Below are 20,229 nucleotides of genomic sequence, written 5' to 3'. Positions count from 1 at the left end.
CGTTTCATCTTCTAATAAATTTGAAGATGTATTTATATCACGCTGCGCCTTGGTCCTCTCTTTCACCTAAAGACGATCGTGACAGAATTACCCACCACAAACGGACCAAGCAGCGTGATAAGCAGCAGCAGGAGCAGCAAACACAGGATTCATGGATTTGGGAGGAAATACTGGACGGTAAGGGACCTTGGGCACAACCGGGAGAATATCGCCTCCCTTGTGAAGAGCTGGAGGCAGCTAAAGCTGAGAGGAGGTGGTATGAGGAGGCAGCACGGAAGCGAGGCTGGAAGCCTGAGAGTCAAGCCCAAAAATGTATTGGGGGGGGGCTACAACGGAGTGTGGCGAAGTCAGGTAGGAGACCTGCGCCAACTCCCCATGCTTAACGTGGAGAGCGAGAGTACGGGCAGACACCGTGTTATGCGGTAGAGCGCACGGTGTCTCCTGTACGTGTGCATAGCCCGGTGCGGTACATTCCAGCTCTTCGTATCGGCCGGGCTAGATTGGGCATTGAGCCAGGTGCCATGAAGCCGGCTCAACGCGTCTGGTCTCCAGTGCGTCTCCTCGGGCCGGCATACATGGCACCAGCCTTACGCACGGTGTCCCCGGTTCGCCAACACAGCCCAGTGCGGGTTATTCCACCTCCCCGCACTGGTCGGGCTACGGGGAGCATTCAACCAGGTAAGGTTGGGCAGGCTCGGTGCTCAAGGGAGCCAGTATGCCTGCACGGTCCGGTATATCCGGCGCCACCTCCCCGCCCCAGCCCAGTACCACCAGTTCCGGCACCACGCACCAAGCCTCCTGTGCGTCTCCAGAGTCCTGTGTGCCCTGTTGCTGCTCCCCGCACTAGCCTTGAGGTGCGTGTCCTTAGCCCGGTACCTCCAGTTCCGGCACCACGCACCAGGCCTACTGTGCGCCTCAGCCGGCCAGAGTCTGCCGTCTGCCCAGCGCTATCTGAGCTGCCTGCCTGCCCAGAGCCATCTGAGCTGCCTGCCTGCCCAGAGCCATCTGAGCTGCCTGCCTGCCCAGAGCCATCTGAGCTGCCTGCCTGCCCAGCGCCATCTGAGCTGCCTGCCTGCCCAGCGCCATCTGAGCTGTCCGTCTGCCAAGCGCTGCCTGCGCTGCCCGTCTGCCCAGCACCATCTGAGCTGCCCGTCTGTCCTGAGCCTTCAAAGCCGCCCGTCTGTCCTGAGTCTTCAAAGCCGCCCGTCTGTCCTGAGCCTTCAGAGCCACCCGTCTGTCCTGAGCCTTCAGAGCCGCCCGCCCGTCAGGAGCAGCCAGAGGCGCCCGCCCGTCAGGAGCAGCCAGAGCCGCCCGCCCGTCAGGAGCAGCCAGAGCCGCCCGCCCGTCAGGAGCAGCCAGAGCCGCCCGCCCGTCAGGAGCAGCCAGAGCCGCCCGCCCGTCAGGAGCAGCCAGAGCCGCCCGTCCGTCAGGAGCAGCCAGAGCCGCCCGCCAGTCAGGAGCAGCCAGAGCCGCCCGCCCGTCAGGAGCAGCCAGAGCCGCCCGCCAGTCAGGGGCAGCCAGAGCCGCCCGCCAGTCAGGGGCAGCCAGAGCCGCCCGCCAGTCAGGGGCAGCCAGAGCCGCCCGCCAGTCAGGGGCAGCCAGAGCCGCCCGCCCGTCAGGGGCAGCCAGAGCCGCCCGCCCGTCAGGAGCAGCCAGAGCCGCCCGCCCGTCAGGAGCAGCCAGAGCCGCCCGCCCGTCAGGAGCAGCCAGAGCCGCCCGCCCGTCAGGAGCAGCCAGAGCCGCCCGCCAGTCAAGGGCAGCCAGAGCCGCCCGCCAGTCAGGGGCAGCCAGAGCCGCCCGCCAGTCAGGGGCAGCCAGAGCCGCCCGCCAGTCAGGGGCAGCCAGAGCCGCCCGCCAGTCAGGAGCAGCCAGAGCCGCCCGCCAGTCAGGAGCAGCCAGAGCCGCCCGCCAGTCAGGAGCCGCCCGCCAGTCAGGAGCCGCCCGCCAGTCAGGAGCCGCCCGCCAGTCATGAGCCGCCCGCCAGTCATGAGCAGCCCGCCAGTCATGGGCCGCCCTCCAGTCATGGGCCGCCCTCCAGTCATGGGCCGCCCTCCAGTCATGGGCCGCCCTCCAGTCATGAGCCGCCCCTCAGTCCAGTGGCGCCCTCTGGGATGGTCTTCAGTCCGGGACTCGCTGCAAGGGTCGCCGTTCCAGAGGCGCCACCAAAGCGGGTATTGACTATGGTGGAGTGGGGTCCACGTCCCGCACCCGAGCCGCCATAAGAAGGCCCACCCGGACCCTCCCCTTCTGTGTCAGGTTTGCGGCCGGAGTCCGCACCTTTGGGGGGGGGGGGGGGGGGGGGGGTACTGTCACGCCCTGGCCTTAGTTATCTTTGTTTTCTTTATTATTTTAGTTAGGTCAGGGTGTGACATGGGGGATGTTTGTGTGTTTTGTCTAGTCTAGGGTGTTTGTATTGTCTAGGGGGTTTTGGTAGAGTTCATGGGGTTGTGTTCAGTGTAGGTTTTTAGGTAAGTCTATGGTTGCCTAAATTGGTTCTCAATTAGAGACAGCTGTCTATCTTTGTCTCTGAGAGCCATATTTAGGCAGCCATATTCATTGGGTATTTTGTGGGTAATTGTCTATTTTTGACGTTAGTAGCTTGTTTCTGCACTTTCGTTTGTAGCTTCACGGTCGTTTGTTGTTTTTGTTTAGTTTGTATCAGTGTTTCGTGTTCGTTTCATCTTCTAATAAATTTGAAGATGTATTTATATCACGCTGCGCCTTGGTCCTCTCTTTCACCTAAAGACGATCGTGACAATCAGGAATTGGAAAATGTATTAGGTGGAAAAAGATGACTGACCTTAGTATTGACTGAACACCTGCATATAGACGTCTTAAGAGCTTAACATTAGAACTCACCTGAACTTATTATGTTTGTACTTATAGGTAAACAGATGGTGACTACAACTAAGTCTTTGACCACCCTGTGTTGTTACACTTCCTACCCTTTAAGTTCTTTAACCACCCTGTGTTGTTACACTTCCTACCCTTTAAGTTCAGGTGAGTTCTAATGTTAAGCTCTTAAGACTGGGTTGTCTATATGCAGGTGTTCAGTCAATACTAAGGTCAGTCAATTGAGTCAAAACCATGCTGAAGATCATGAACGGCTTGCCGTACTGAGGGGGCAAAGGAGAAATTGATGATACAATGATTGTGGGGGATGTCTTGTGTGCAGCTTTTGACATTATTGATCATAGTCTACTGCTGGAAAAACGTATGCGTTATGGCTTTAGACCCCCTGCTATGATGTGGATAAAGAGATACTTGTCTAACAGAACACGGACGGTGTTCTTTAACGGAAGCCTATCAAATATAATCGAGTTAGAATCAGGAATTCTCTAGGGTAGCTGTTTAGGCCCCTTGCTTTTTACATTTTTTACTAACGACATGCCACTGACTTTGAGTAAAGCCAGAGTTTCTATGTATGCGGATGACTCAACACTATACACGTCAGCTACTACAAAGACTGAAATGACTGCAACACTCAACAAAGAGCTGCAGTTAGTTTCAGAGTGGGTGGTAAGGAATAAGTTATCCCTAAATATTTCTAAAACTAAAAGCATTGTATTTGGAACAAAACACTCACTAAACCTCAACTAAATATTGTAATAAATAGTGTGGAAATTGAGCAAGTTGAGATGACTAAACCAATTGGAGTAACACTAGATTGTAAACTGTCATGGCCAAAACATATTGATTTAGTAGTAGCTAAGAGGGGGAGAGGTCGGTCTATATTAAAGAGATGCTCTGCCTTCTTATTAACAACACTATCAACAAGGCAGGTCCTACAGGCCCTAGTTTTGTCGCACCTTGACTACTGTTCAGTCGTGTGGTCAGGTGCCACAAAAAAATGCAATTGCCTCAGAACAGGGCAGCACAGCTGGCCCTTGGATGTACACAGAGAGCTAATATTAATAATATGCATGTCAATCTCTCCTGGCTGAAAGTGGAGGAGAGATTGACTTCATCACTGCTTTTATTTATGAGAGGTATTGACATGTTGAATGCACCGTGCTGTCTGTCTAAACACCTGGCACACAGCTCAGACACCCATGCATACCCCACAAGACATGCCACAAGAGGTCTCTTCACTGTCCCCAAGTCCAGAACAGACTATGGGAGGCACACAGTACTACAGAGCCATGACTACATGGAACTCTGTTCCACATCAAGTAAAATTAGATTTAAAAAACAGATTAAAAAAACACCTTATGGAACAGCAGGGACTGTGAAGCAACACAAACATTGGCCCAGACACAGGCATACACACACACACACACACACACACACACACACACCACACACACACACACACACACACACACACACACACACACACACACAATAACATATACACTATCCATACACATGGATTTAGTAATGTAGATTTGTGGTAGTGGTGGAGTAGGGGCCTGAGGGCACACAGTGTGTTGTGAAATCTGTGAATGTATTGCAATGTATTAAAATTGTATAAACTGCCTTAATTTTGCTGGACCCCAGGAAGAGTAGCTGCTTTGGCAGCCGCTAATGGGGATCCGTAATAAATACAAATACAAATAACTATAATCTGCGTAGAGATGAATGTTACAGGTTTTAACAGATATACCAATATAATTTATATAAAGTGAAGAGAACATGGAATAAAATCGCCCCCTGCGGCATACCTACGTAATACTGAGAAAACTAGATTTGATAACGTCAGTAAGCACACATTGTGTCCTGTCCGTTAGATAGTTTGTGAACTAATTGCAAGATGCCTGATCACGCTGATCACGCTCTATTTTCAGACAAACTTTGAACAAGTAAAAAATGGTCGACCGTATCAAATGTTTTCGACAGGTCAGTAAATAATAATTTTTTGTGGTCAAAGCAATAAAGCGCAGCGCTATGTCCAGGTCTAAAACCAGATTGGTGCTCATTAAGAATAGAATGTGAAGTAACAAAAGTTATACGTTAAGAGTTGACCAGGATAGCTTGGGCGGTAGATATCCAAGTCAGAAGGATCTCCGCCTTTGTGTAGAGGGAGGACTTGTGCCCTTTTCCAGATCTTATGGATAACCCCAGAAACAATTGTCAAGTAAAAAATATAGGTTTATGATTCTGCAATAAGCTGGGCAGAAAGCTGCAGAAAAAAGGGATCAAGTGAATTTTTGTTACATCGGGACTTTTGATGCATATACTAATGCAAATCCATATCTTACATGTATTTATGTTTATGCTACCTACCCTTTCAATGTTTTGGGAACCTTTCTCAATTAGATCATATGGAAACGTATTACCGGGGGGTGGGGGGGGGAAGCATTTACAGCATAAATGAAATGTTTAGGGAGGGTAAAACAGCAAGGTGAAAACATAATATGAAAACCAAAAAGTACCTTTGAAGAAATCCAATGCAATGGGATGGAGTGCAATGAATTATCAGACCGAGGGACAAATCCAGAGAAGAGAGAAAGTGAAAGAACAGGAGAAAGAGGGAAAAAAGAGAGAGAAGAGGAGAAAGACAAAGTGAAGCAGATAGGGAGGAGAGAGAAAGAAGAACGGAGGAGAGAGAAAAGAGAAGGAAACGGAAAGACAAAAGAGGAGAAAAAGAAAGACAGCGAGGGACAGGAAGGTGACGTGTGGAGTAAAATAAACTACGAGAGCGAGAGAGGACGGGAGACAGAGGGAGAGTCCTGTGTTCTCTGTTAGGATCAAACTGTGTCCTAAGCCCTGGCTTCTTTTCTGAGCTCCGTACAAAGCTCCATGGATCAACGCTCAGACTGGAAACATATGAGACCCATTTATATCACTGTGTGTCTCACACTCCCACACACACACACACACACACACACACACATGCAGAAGCAGACACATAAGGATTAACAGACACACACACACAGTTGCAGACATATACACACACACACACACGCACATATGCAGATAAACAGACACACACAAACACCTGGCCCTCTTTTGTATCCCCCTTCCCCAGTGATGGAGGGAGAGAATAGCCAATCTATAATATTTAGGAGAAGAGGAAGGGAGGGATGGAGAAGAGGAAAGATATTGGTCTGTCATTGTGTGGTCTGGATAACTAGATTACCCCTCTGTGATTCATCTAAAGCCATGGCATTGTGCTCTCTCTCCCCCACAATACAATGTCTATTCTCTCTGCTTTTATACTCAAGCTTTGCAATGCATCCTTCACTTTTTACTATCTGTTTCTTCTGTCTTATATCTCTCTCTCTCATTCTCTCGAACACACACACAAACGGACGCACACATGGACACACACACACACACACGCACACATACATACAGATATCTGCTCCATCTCCACACACAACATCTGTAACACATACCACTTTCAAGGTGCCAAACATACACATGCACACACAATTCCAGGTGTAGATACAAGCACATCCACCCCTCATAACTTAATGATCTTCAGTACACACATGCTCATATGTGTGTGAGCGGGTACACGCTGGCATGTGTCTGTGGGTGCATGTGCACTTGTGTGTTATGGTGTGTGAGGGCATGCTTCTTGTTCCAACCTCGCATAGGCAGCTCTTCAGCTCCTTCAATTATTTGCTTCAGGGGGCAATTATATCAGTCTCTGCAGATTGCCTCTCCCACTCGCTCTCTTTCTGTCTCTCCGTCTCTCTCTCTCTCTTTCTCTTTCTGTCTCTCCGTCTCTCTCTCTCTCTTTTTCTGTCTCTCTGTCTCTCTCTCTCTCTCTCTCTTTCTGTCTCTCCGTCTCTCTCTCTCTCTCTCTCTTTCTGTCTCTCCGTCTCTCTCTCTCTCTCTCTCTTTCTGTCTCTCCGTCTCTCTCTCTCTCTCTCTTTCTGTCTCTCCGTCTCTCTCTCTCTCTTTCTGTCTCTCCGTCTCTCTCTCTCTCTCGCTTTCTGTCTCTACGTCTCTCTCTCTCTTTCCGTCTCTCCGTCTCTCTCTCTCTCTCTTTCCGTCTCTCTGTCTCTCTCTCTCTCTCTTTCCGTCTCTCCGTCTCTCTCTCTCTCTCTTTCCGTCTCTCTCTCTCTCTCTTTCCGTCTCTCCGCCTCTCTCTCTCTCTCTTTCCGTCTCTCCGCCTCTCTCTCTCGCTCTTTCCGTCTCTCCGTCTCTCTCTCTCGCTCTTTCCGTCTCTCCATCTCTCTCTCTCGCTCTTTCCGTCTCTCCGTCTCTCTCTCTCTCTCTTTCCGTCTCTCCGTCTCTCTCTCGCTCTCTTTCCGTCTCTCCGTCTCTCTCTCTCTCTCTTTCCGTCTCTCCGTCTCTCTCTTTCTCCGTCTCTCCCTCTTTCTCCGTCTCTCCGTCTCTCCCACTCTCTCTTTCTCCGTCTCTCCGTCTCTCTCTCTCTTTCTCCGTCTCTCCGTCTCTCTCTTTCTCCGTCTCTCTCTATCTCTTTCTCCGTCTCTCTCTCTCTCTCCGTCTCTTTCCGTCTCTTTACCTCTCTCTCTCTACCTCTCCTGTTCTGTCTCTCTCTCTACCCTCCCTCTCTCCCTCTCTCCCTTTCACTCTCTGCCTATTTTCATTCTTTCTCCTCTCCCTCTCTCATTCTGCAATAATATGACTGACATTAGTAATCGCCCATTCAAATTTCCTGCTCCACAAAAACAAACAGACCAAAACACTCAACAAAAAGAGACAGTGAGAAAGAGAGACAGTCTAAGATGTTGGGGGAGGGGGGGAATTGTTATATGGAATTGTTTTAAGATAGTTTGAAGTGTCTGTCCTATATCTAGGAGATATAGAAAACTCAGAAAATATATACACTACCGGTCAAAAGTTTTAGAACACCTACTCATTTAAGTTTTTTTGTTTTGTTTTACTGTTTTCTAAATTGTATAATAATAGTGAAGATATCAAAACTATGAAATAACAATCATGTAGTAACCAAAAAGAGTTAAACAAATCAAAATATATTTCATATTTGAGATACTTCAAACTTCCCTTTGCCTTGATGACAGCTTTGCACACACTTGGCATCCTCTCAACCAGCTTCATGAGGTAGTCACCTGGAATGCATTTCAATTAACAATTTGTGGAATTTCTTTCCTTAATGCGTTTGAGCCAGTGTTGTGACAAGGTAGGGTGGGGGGAGGTGGTCTACAGAAGATAGCCCTATTTGGTAAAAGACCAAGTCCATAGTATGTCAAGAACAGCTCAAAAAAGCAAAGAGAAACGACAGTCCATCATTACTTTAAGACATGAAGGTCAGTCAATACGGAACATTTCAAGAACTTTGAAAGTTTCTTCACGTGCAGTCGCACAAGCCATCAAGCGCTATGATGAAACTGGCTCTCATGAGGACCGCCACAGGAATGGAAGACCCAGAGTTAGTTCTTCTGCAGAGGATAAACCTCCCGGGTGGCGCAGTGGTCTAGGGCACTGCATCGCAGTGCTAGCTGCGCCACCAGAGTCTCTGGGTTCGCGCCCAGGCTCTGTCGCAGCCGGCCGCAACCGGGAGGTCCGTGGGGCGACGCACAATTGGCATAGCGTCGTCCGGGTTAGGGAGGGTTTGGCCGGTAGGGATATCCTTGTCTCAGTATGTAAAATGTAATAAAAAAAAATGTATGCACTCTACTGTAAGTCGCTCTGGATAAGAGCGTCTGCTAAATGACTAAAATGTAAATGTAAAAATAAGTTCATTAGAGTTACCAGCCTCAGAAATTGCAGCCCAAATAAATGCTTCATAGAGTTCAAGTAACAGACACATCTCAACATCAACTGTTCAGAGGAGACTGTGTGAATCAGGCCTTCATGGTTGAATTGCTGCAAAGACACCACTACTAAAGGACACCAATAATAAGAAGAGAACTGCTCGGGCCAAGAAACACGAGCAATGGACATTAGACCGGTGGAAATTTGTCTTTGGTCTGGAGTCCAAATTGGAGATTTTTGGTGTCTTTGTGAGATGCGGTGTGGGTGAACGGATGATCTCAGCATGTGTATTTCCCACCTTGAAGCACGGAGGAGGAGGTGTTATGGTGTGGGGGTGCTTTGCTAGTGAAACTGTCTGTGATTTTTTTAGAAATCAAGGCACACTTAACCAGCATGGCTACCACAGCATTCTGCAGTGATACGCCATCCCATCTGGTTTGGGCTTAGTGGGACTATCATTTGTTTTTCAACAGGACAATGTACCAAAACACCTCCAGGCTGTGTAAGGGCTATTTTACCAAGAAGGAGAGTGATGGAGTGCTGCATCAGATCACCTGGCCTCCGACAGTCCCCCGACCGCAACCCAATTGAGATGGTTTGGGATGAGTTGGACTGCAGAGTGAAGGAGAAGCAGCCAACAAGTGCTCAGCATATGTGGGAACTCCTTCAAGACTGTTGTAAAAGCATTCCAGGTGAAGCTGGTTGAGAGAATGCCAAGAGTCTGCAAATGGTGGCTATTTGAATAATCTCAAAAATTAAAAATATTTTGATTTTTTTAACACTTTTTTGTTACAATGTAGAAAATTGTAAAAATAAAGAGAACCAATTGAATGAGGTGTTCTAGGTGTTCTATATTTTTTATATAAATATATATATTTTTGTATACATATTTAACCCCTTTTTTGGGGTAGGCACAAAACCACCTTCATACTTCCAATCATTTTTTTCAACCGGCATTGGTTCAATTCAGACAAGTTCCGTGACACTTGTGGGGGATGTATAGCAAAATGGACCATCGTGTTCATGAGAATCTCCCCTTTCCATAGTGGGGTCCCGTTCGTTTTTAGCCCAAGCGGTTCGAACGCTACCAAACAGAAGTTGGCACAACGCAGGTACCGAAGTCTCCCTTTCCATAGAGTGGTCATAAAAGTTTGTAGGTCAAAACATTCGGACGCTACAGACGTTTACGTGAGAAGACAGATTTTCGGGATGCCTCATGGTCTGACAAACACCGCTCTAGCTCTGCCACCTTTCACCACAGATGTGGAAGTGCAACACTGGCGGATGCGGTGGATTGAGAGAAATCCAATGCAAAAAACAAGATATCTCTATCTTAAATTGACACATTGTGATGGGAATTTTTTTTCTTCATGTAAATTAGATTGACTCACTGGTGCGCCTATCGACTCTAGGGGGCTAACAATTGGAATAATTTTTGTTACTTAATTGCTTTAACTTCTTCTGGCTGCAGGGGCAGTATTGAGTAGCTCTGATAAAAGGTGCCCCTTTCAAACGGCCTCGTACTCAATTCTTGCTCGTACAATATGCATATTATTATTACTATTGGATAGAAAACACTCTCTAGTTTCTAAAACCGTTTGAATTTTGTCTGTGAGTAAAACAGAACTCATTTGGCACAAACTTCCTGACCAGGAAGTGGAAAGTCTGAAAACGATGCTCTGTTCTAGGTCCTGCCTATAAATGGGCATGATACGTATTAGTATACATGCACGTCATACACCTTCCCCTAGATGTCAAGAGGCAGTGAGAGAAGAAATTGAGTGTTTATCTTGGTCTGAGGTGGAATAAATCCTCTTGGAATGACGTGTCACCCATTTCCTGTTTTCTGGAAAGCGCGAGGATGGACCTGGAATTGCCTTCTGAAAAGCTGTCGTTATAGGCGACTACTATCTCCGGCTTTGATTTTATTTGATACATGTGACAATATCATCGTAAAGTATGCTTTTTCAATATAGTTTTATTAGATTATTGAAATTTATTCGGGACGTTAGGCGTGTTGCGTTGTGTGCCTTTGTTCAGGAAGGAGAGCTTCGCGCCACTTGGCTAGTGCGCTTGCTAATTCAAGAGGCAAAAAGGACGTTCTAAATCCAAACAACGATTGTTCTTGACAAAGGACCTCTTGTACAACATTCTGATGGAAGCTCATCAAAAGTAGGACCCATTTTATGATGCTATTTCATATATCTGTCGAACTGTGTACTATTAGTTTTGCGCCCAGGTTTTGGGCACTCGCTCGCCATAACGTAAGCCTTATGTCGTAATGAAGTTATTTTTAGAATTCTAACACTGCGATTGCATTAAGAACTAGTGTATCTATCATTTCCTATACAACATGTATTTTTTAGTAATGTTTATGAATAGTTATTTGGTCAGAATATGTGAGAGTCAGAAAAATATCCGGACGTTCTGGGAAAAAGATGCTACGTTAGCACAATGTGTAACCACTGATTTCAGCTCTAAATATGCACATTTTCGAACAAAACATAAGTGTATGTATAACCTGATGTTATAGGACTGTCATCTGATGAAGCTTATCAAGGTTAGTCAAAAATGATATATCTTTTGCTGGTTTGTTACAATCGCTAACTTTCGCTGCTGGTAAATGGCTTGTGTTTCTGGCTATTGTGGTAAGCTAATATAATGCTATATTGTGTTTTCGCTGTAAAACACTTAATAAATCAGAAATATTGGCTGGAATCACAAGATGCCTGTCTTTCATTTGCTGTACACCATATATTTTTCAGAAATGTTTTATGATGAGTATTTAGGTATTTGACGTTGGTGTCTGTAATTACTCTGGCTGCTTCGGTGCTATTTCTGACGGTAGCTGTGATGGTAGCTGCAATGTAAAACTGATTTATAGCTCAAATATGCACATTTTTCGAACAAAACATAGATTTATTGTATAACATGTTATAAGACTGTCATCTGATGAAGTTGTTTCTTGGTTAGTTTGGTTGGTTCTTGGTTAGTTAGGTTGGCTTTGTGCATGCTACCTGTGCTGTGAAAAATGCCTGTCCTTTTTTGTATTTGGTGGTGAGCTAACACAAATATACGTGGTGTTTTCGCTGTAAAACATTTAAAAAATCGGACATGTTGGCTGGATTCACAAGATGTTTATCTTTCAAATGCTGTATTGGACTTGTTAATGTGTGAAAGTTAAATATAAAAAATATATATATTTTGAATTTCGCGCCCTGCACTTGAGCTGGCTGTTGTCATAAGTGTACCGACGTCGGGCTTGCAGCCAGAAAAAGTTCATTTGATTGCAGTATTTAGCTAGTCAATTACTAGTGCATGTCTTTGCAACTTCAATATTTGAATTAGTCAGAACAGATGACATACGTATCTACCATAAAGGGTAGACAAGTGATCGGAGTCCAAACTCAGAGGGAGATCACTGGAGAACGAGCCTTCTCACTCTCACAATAAAGGCCTGCTGTTCGAACACACAAACACACACACACAGTCTGTCAGTCAAACAAACTATCCATTCTCCAATTCATGTGGTGAGTCAATACTTTAATTACTCAGTCTTTCAACATGACTAAGAGACTCTCCCACTCTCACTTACACCAAGTCATACACAGAAGCAATTACAATAGGCCGTTCATTCTCCTCTCCATCTATATACAGTACAGAGATGCAGTAGGAAGTTTCCCTTCCTGACTCTAGTCCACATGTTATCCCCGTGCCAGAGACCAGGATTCACTTCCCGGTCTAGGTTGACAATTTCTCATCTGTCTTTCTTCCCTCATCTGTCTCTCCTCTCCTATCCTGTCTGAATAACCCCAAAATACTTTTTTAATTTTTTTATATTAAAAACAGGGAAACACGAATGAAACTATCCATGGGGTAAAACAGTGACTGTCATTTTAGTTTCAGCAATGCACTCGTTCCACAGAAAAGTATTGTTGTGATGTGTCGTGAATACCCTACAGAAATGGTTCCCCGTGTAAGGAGAATCCTTTACAGCACTTAGAGTGAAATGTCTACCTTTTCAATAATTTACAGCCTTGACAGTGAAATGTCTTCCTTTCTTCCCCTTTGTCTTTCATTTTCCCCTTAAGTCTTAATTTCCTTATGTCAGGAAAACCTCCAGACGCCTAAGACCAATCATAGAGTCATATGAAGTCATAGGCAGGACCCTGGGGATGGGTGGAAGGTGTGTGACGGGGGCTAGAGGAGCTGGAGGTTGTAACACACACCTGGTCAGGAGTGTCACATTCTGTTCTAATCGCACCGCAGGGACAGGAGTACATTAGAATATTAAAAGGTGACATTTGGAGCTGGCGAGAGGGACTGGCAGACTCAAAGTTCAGTAGGAGCTGATGTGACAGAGACAGACAGAGAGAGAGATGGTCAGAAATCAGCTCAATGTAAGAATCCATAGAATCTAACTACTTCTGGGAAAATTGGAACACACTAAACAAACAACAACACAAAGAGTTATCTATCCAAAACTCTAGGCTCTATAACAAAGAACAATCAGCAAAAACATATATATGGTCAATTACAAATCTTATAATCAAATATTAAAGACTACCAGGGACTACAATTACATTGAATGAACTAAAGGACAAAAAGGCCTGTGGTGTTTATGGTATCCTAAATCAAATTACAAAAAATACAGACCACAAATTCCAATTGGCTATACTTAAACTCTTTAATATCATTCCTCAGTGAAAACAATGTACTGAGGAATTTGCTTTTTACCAGATTACCGTACAACAGACCACGTATTCACCCTGCACCCCCTAATTGACAAATAAACATAGCAAAACAAAGAAAAGTCTTCTCATGCTTTTGACACAAATTTTGCATGAGGGTCCGCTATAGAAATGGATGGAGAGCAGTGTTGGGAGAAAAACATACGATATTATAAAATCCATGTACACAAACAAAAAGACACACCCATTTATTTCCACAGGGTCTTGGGGTGAGACAGGGATGCAGCGTGAGCCCCACCCTTTTCAACATATCAAGTGTCTACTGTTTGTCAAATGTCAAATGTCTACTGTTTGCTGCTGGTGCTTCTGTACCCAACCAAGGAGGGCCTACAGCAGCACCTATATCTTCTGCACAGCTTCTGCCAGACCTGAGACCTGACAAAAAATCTCAGTAAGACAAAAAAAATGGTGTTCCAAAAAAGGTCCAGTTGCCAGGACCACAAATAAAAATTCCATCTAGACACCATTGCCCTAGAGCCCACAAAAAAACTATACCTACCTCGGCCTAATCATCAGCACCACAGTGAACTCCCACAAAGCTGTGAGCGATCTGAGACAAGGCAAGAAGGGCCTTCTACACCATCAAAAGAAACATAACATTTGACATCCCAATTAGGATCTGGCAAAAAATGCTTGAATCAGTTATAGAACCCATTGCCCTGTATTGTTGTGAGGTCTGTGGTCTGCTCGCCAACCAATAATTAACAAAATGGGACAAACACCAAATTGAGACTGCATGCAGAAAAGCATCCTCTGTGTACAACGTAAAACACCAAATAATGCACGCAGAGCAGAATTTGTCTGTTACCCAATAATTATCATAATCCAGAAAATAGCTTTTAAATTCGACAACCACTTCCAAGGAAGCAATTCCCAAACCTTTCATAACAAAGCCATCACCTACAGAGAGATTAACCTAGAGAAGAGTCCCCGAAGCAAACTGCTCATGGGGCTCTGTTTACAAACACAAACAGACCCCACAGAGCCCCAGGACAGCAACAGCAACACAATTAGACTCAACCAAATCATGAGAAAACAAAAAGATAGATACTTGACATATTGGAAAGAGTTTACCAAAAAACAGAGCAAACTGGAATGCTATTTAGCCCTTGACAGAGAGTACACAGTGGCAGAACACAGTGAGCATGGCCTTGCTATTGAGAGAGGCCACCGTAGGCAGACCTGGCTCTCAAGAGAAAACAGGCTATGTGCACTGCCCACAAAATGAGGTGGAAACTGAGCTGCGTATCCTAACTTCCTGCCAAATGTATGACCATATTAGAAACACATACAGTATTTCTCTCATATTACACAGACCCACAAAGAATTCCAAAACAAATAACATTTTGATAAACTCCCATATCTATGTGTGCCATCACAGCAGCAAGATTTGTCACAATCACTATTGTAAATACAACCCATATTTATGTATATTTATTTTCCATTTTGTACTTTAACTATTTTCACATCATTATAACACTGTACATAGCCATAATATGACATTTGACATGTGTCTATTGCATTGAAACTTCTGAGAATAATGTTAACTGTTCATTTTGCATTGTTTATTTCACTTTTGTTTATTATCTATTTCACTTGCTTTGACAATGTAAACATGCGTTTATCATGCCAATAAAGCCCGTGGAATTGAATTGAGAAGAGAAAGAGTATGTGTTTGTTTGTGTGTGTGTGTGTGTGTGTGAGAGAGAGAGAGGAGAGAGAGTGAGAGAGAGCGACTGTGTGTGTGTGTGTTTGTGTGTGTGTGTGTGTGTGTGAGAGAGAGAGAGGAGAGAGAGTGAGAGAGAGCGACTGTGTGTGTGTGTGTGTGTGTGTGTGTGTGTGGTGTGTGTGTGTGTGTGTGTGTGTGTGTGTGTGTGTGTGTGTGTGTGTGTGTGTGTGTGTGTGTGTGTGTGTGTGTGTGTGTGTGTGTGTGTGTGTGTGTGTGTGTGTGTGTGTGTGTGTGTCGTCTGCTTGACCATGACCATATTATGTCAGCCATGTCTACTCTACTGCTATATAGCCAATGTTATTGTGACCAGCCCTGGTAGTATCTTCAGGGGCCTTTATATCTTCCCTATAAAACAAAATCTAAGGGAAACGCTTGAAAGAGAGAGAGAGAGAGAGAGAGAGAGAGAGAGAGAGAGAGAGAGATGAAGAAATATTAAACAGAAAAATCAAAGATTCTGGTTTCTATCTCTCTGGTTTTCTAATACAACCGTTTCAGACGTAGAGCCAAAATGGAGGCATTTCCATTTGCAAATCGACTGGGTTAAATTTACAAATCAAACCCTCACGTGCCCCTCTCAACACCTAATTTCTAAACAATTACAGCCACTCCTCTCTCTCTATGTGTCCCAGGAAAGACAATTATAGTTTATCAGGTCAGGCCGTGACCCTCTCCATTCCGCCTCTCCCTGCCCTTTCCATCCCCCTCTTCCTGAAACTAGCAGAGGGGCCAATTATAGGGAAAGCCTCCAGAAAGATTCTAATTGTGAGCAGGCAGTAAATCATCTTATTTTTCCAATGACTATTTGTTATGCTCCATACCTGTGTACAGGCTATAGAGGAAGCTAGGAAACTTGAAAGGTATTGGGGGACATTAGGAGAGGTCCAAAGAGAATGATAGGGCAAGACTCGGGTTGGAGAATTCCAGATTTCCTGCTTATTCCATTCTCAACCCGGGATTTCAGAGAAAACAGGGAATTTATTGAAAGTTCCCACAATTTTGCAACCCTAGTCAAGAGAGAGAAACCAATTGGGACCAAATACTGTATAGGCCTGAGTTCAAGAGTACCAACACACAGATATGTAGATTTGGATCGTGTTCATTTGGGCACACAAAGCCTTTTGCAGAAGAAAATGAAAACAAGCATTTCTTATTGGACAATTTCAGATAGTACCTCCCCAAATCCCTACATGTTGTGCCTTCTGAACGGGGAAGATTATATTCAGGGGTGTAGTCTTACCTTCATTAGTACCGACTCGCTGAGTTTCTCTCGGTTGACAATCTTAATTGCAACTTTCTGGCATGTGACACAGTGGATCCCCAGCTTGACCAGGCCTGGAAAAGAAAGACACAGGTTATAGGAGACACACACATTCAGCATTCTGTACAGGCTTCTGTGTGTGTGCGTGCGTGCGTGCGTGCGTGTGAGCGAGAGAGAGAGAGTGACTGACATCCTGCCATGTTAATAAAGGAAGAAAATACCCCTTTCAGATTCATTACTATTATATTTTATAATATTCATCTTCTCTAAACAGCAAAACAAAAAAATAATGTACAGAAATAACACACTGTGTTGTTTCATTTACAGCAATGGAGAAAAACTACAAAAAGGTAATTGTCCTCAATAGAAGATGCTGTGCTAACTTCAGCTGTCCAAAAGTATCTGTCATTGTAGTCACTAAACAAAGTTTCTATCTAAGTTAGTAAGCTTGACTATGTCAGATAACAATAATGTTCTTCCTGAAGCAAGCACACTAACTATGGCTTCTTTGTCAAGCACCCAGAGGCACTCAAGCGTTCAACAACAGCTATTCTGGCAAGGCAACGGGGACTTCCTCACAAAGACAACATCATATTCCATTCGAGATACGCATCAGCGTGAGAAAAGAAAACTTTTCATTTCAAATTCCCTCGCTCACCGCCAGACACAGAGATATTTCCCCTGGCAGAATACAAGCAGAGAATACAGCATCTTAAAACAAATGTCATCAGGTAAATAAGCAAACACACACACGACACACATACACACACTCAGGTAGATAAGCAGACAACACAATAAATGTAAGAATTGCTGAATGAGTTTACAGTTTACTAACCGTAAACTGTGAACTACACCGAGAAGGAAATCCTTGTTCTATCACATACACACAGCAGAACACACAGACACACAGAAAAAAACACTCACACACAAGCAGATACACACATAATCATCATCAATGTGGGAAATACACAAAGTGTGTTCTGTCTGTGGATAGCATGCTGGCCGAGCCAATCCATTTCCCACTGTTCACTAGAGTCTCAGACTCAGAGCAGAACACATGTTTACGACTCAAACAGATACAGATAGGTGGCACACACATGCACACTGCATAGGTGGCACACACATGCACACACGACTGCACGCAGGCACACACACACACATGTATATCACACATATCACCTTTTCACTGTTGATTTCCCTTGGTTTTATCCAAGATGACTTTGGGCAGTGGATAGTTGCCTCTTTGGGCCTCTGATGATAGTCATTGACAGTGATTTCCCATCCCAGAATGTCCACCATACCATAATAATGACAACAATTCAGCAAAATTGAAAGTGTGAAATCTCAAGGTGCTTGAGACATACTATATTACATCTTTTGTTTTCAAAATACAAGGTCAAATGGAATAACCTCATATTGGGAGCAATTACATTTTCATGTATCTCCATAGTTACTTTTTCTAGTAACACTTTGATAGTCCAAATAAAGTGTGACTCCAATTTTTCACTATGAGACATGGGTAATTCCACCGTAACAGAATGACGCCGAGACTCCGATTTTTTCACTTTAATTGTATACCAAACCAAAACCATTGATTGCAAAGTTAAACACACCATACAACTCTATGCACAATGATTACCTTTAAAGGGGCAGTGCAGTCAAAATGTGATTATCCTGTTTTTAAAAATTTATTATATTTCCAGACTATGATGTTGAAATAACGCTCGGACATTGTGAAAATTATGATAAATGCCCTTTTCGTTTGAGCTTTTGGAGAAAAAAAATGCCTGGAATTTCAGCCTGTTCAGGTGGGATGGAGTTTTTAACACACATCATGACATCTAAATCTGATCTCATTATTCTGACCAGTCACCTTTTATTTGCATATGTATCCTCCTACTTTGAGAGGTAGGCTCTAAAGTCTAGATGATCCTATTCGCCAATCAGGGCTGTGTATGTAAATGATAAAAAAATTGTATCAACACGCCCACATGATTAGACTGAGCATTTCAATGGCAAAAGGAGGGTCAGGGAAATAAATTATAAAACATATATTTATTTATTTTATGAAATAAACACACAGTGATTTACTCGACATACAGAATTGTTATGTTTTAAAAAAAGAAATACTGCATGGGGGCTTTAACAATTTCCACTGAAAACTTTACAAAAACACACTTATTCGAAGAATGGTGCAGATGTAACGTTTGGTAACAGAATGACGGTCAAATCTCCCTCAGTTTTTAATGTGGCCATGTTTTCAAACAACTCTGTTAAATATGTACTCCTAATTAAAATTATAAGATGTCTGCAGAAACAATATATTTTTGTTATTGAACTACAGTAAGTGAAGTGGATTAACACCCGGTAACAGAATCGTTCGAAAAGAATGTCGTCATGGTCTCTGATCTGTACTATGCAGAAATTACATTCTCTTCAAGGTGATGTATCCTGAATAGGTATACAAAGGTAGAAACATTGACTATCCTCCTTTGCATGTTTCAGTATTAATCTACACACTGGCTATTATTCGAATGTGCTCTGCCCCAAACAAGACCAAATGTGGCTGGTCTGAACCAAATCTGTTCCAACCATAGATGTCTAAGTTCGGACATCAAAGTATTTGTATTTGTTATTGTTATTCACTATTCACTATTCACTATCTATTTAAAAAAAAATTTTTTTATCTGTAACTCTGCAATGGAAAAGTAAGAATTTCACTGTTAGTCTACACCTCTTGTTTACAAAGCATGTGACAAATAAAATTAGATTTAAATACAGCACAGTAGAGTACAGCACACTAGAGTAGAGTAGAGTACAGTTCAGTACAGCACAGTAGAGTATAGTTCAGTAGAGTAGAATAGAGTTCAGTAAAGTACAATACAGTAAATTATACTGTACTCTACTCTAGTGTAGTCTAATGTACTGTACTGTTCTGTATTAAACTCTACTTTACTGTACAGTACTGTATTATACTGACCTATAATATATTTTTCTTTACCGTACTGTACTGTAATGTGCTCTACTGCACTGTACTGTGCTGTACAAACTTATGAAACAGATGTCTATGATTGGTTCAGATTTCGATAGACCAAATTTCAACTACTTTTCAAGGTCCATGGATGTCCAATGTCGGTCAGTGCTCAGTGGGTGAGTGGGCTGATTACAGTAAATGAAAACAGAGGGGCTCATGGGTAGGTGTCAGTAAGAGCCAGAGGTTGGACCAAGTCACTATAAGTCACATGCAAGTCTCAAGTCACAAGGTCCAAGTCTCAAGTCGAGTCACAATGGGTTGAGTCTCGAGTCAAGTCCAAGTCATGCATTCTAAGAGCAAGTCAAATCGAGTGGAGTTTTTTCAAGTAAGGTAAAAAAAATCTATACATGCAATGACTTGTTCATCTACAAATCTTTGTCTATTTATTGAAGCTACCAGACAGTCCTTTTTATTATTTTGTCTACAACACATTTTGATTATGTAATAATACATTTTACCAACAAATTCCAAATCCAAACTTCATAAGTAAATTATACATTTCAAGAAATGTTGACTTACCAAAAGACCAGTGGGACTATGCTAGTAACTGTTGCTTGCCACATTATTGGTGAGCGTGCAAAGTGAACAGATAGTGTTCCTGATCACCCCAACGTTTTTGGAGCTGCATATTTATTTATGGCAATCCTCTCTTCCTACATTTTGACATTTGCACTCCACCCGATCCTATAGCTGTCCAGCCCTTATGGGGCGGCAGGTGGCCTAGTGGTTAGAGCACTGGGCCAGTAACCAAATAGGTTGCAGGATCTGACAAGGTAAAACATCTGTCATTCTGCCCCTGAGCAAGGCAGCTAACCCACTG

The 20,229-nt window shown here is 43.9% G+C and overlaps 1 protein-coding gene across 1 annotated transcript in view; it reads right to left on the bottom strand.

The window, feature by feature from the left end:
• The window catches only part of brsk2a (BR serine/threonine kinase 2a), a 454,159-nt gene that overhangs the window by 209,223 nt on the left and 224,707 nt on the right, over nucleotides 1-20,229 (bottom strand). Inside the window, exon 2 of the mRNA XM_039017967.1 lies at nucleotides 16,355-16,449. Coding sequence (XP_038873895.1) covers nucleotides 16,355-16,449 — 95 coding nt within the window. The remainder of the gene's footprint in view (nucleotides 1-16,354; nucleotides 16,450-20,229) is intronic.

The sequence above is a fragment of the Salvelinus namaycush genome, chromosome 21 (assembly GCF_016432855.1).
Source record: "Salvelinus namaycush isolate Seneca chromosome 21, SaNama_1.0, whole genome shotgun sequence".
Classification (NCBI taxonomy): domain Eukaryota; kingdom Metazoa; phylum Chordata; class Actinopteri; order Salmoniformes; family Salmonidae; genus Salvelinus; species Salvelinus namaycush.
Note: the sequence above shows the minus strand (reverse complement) of the source record. Positions and strands in the feature narration are given on the sequence as shown.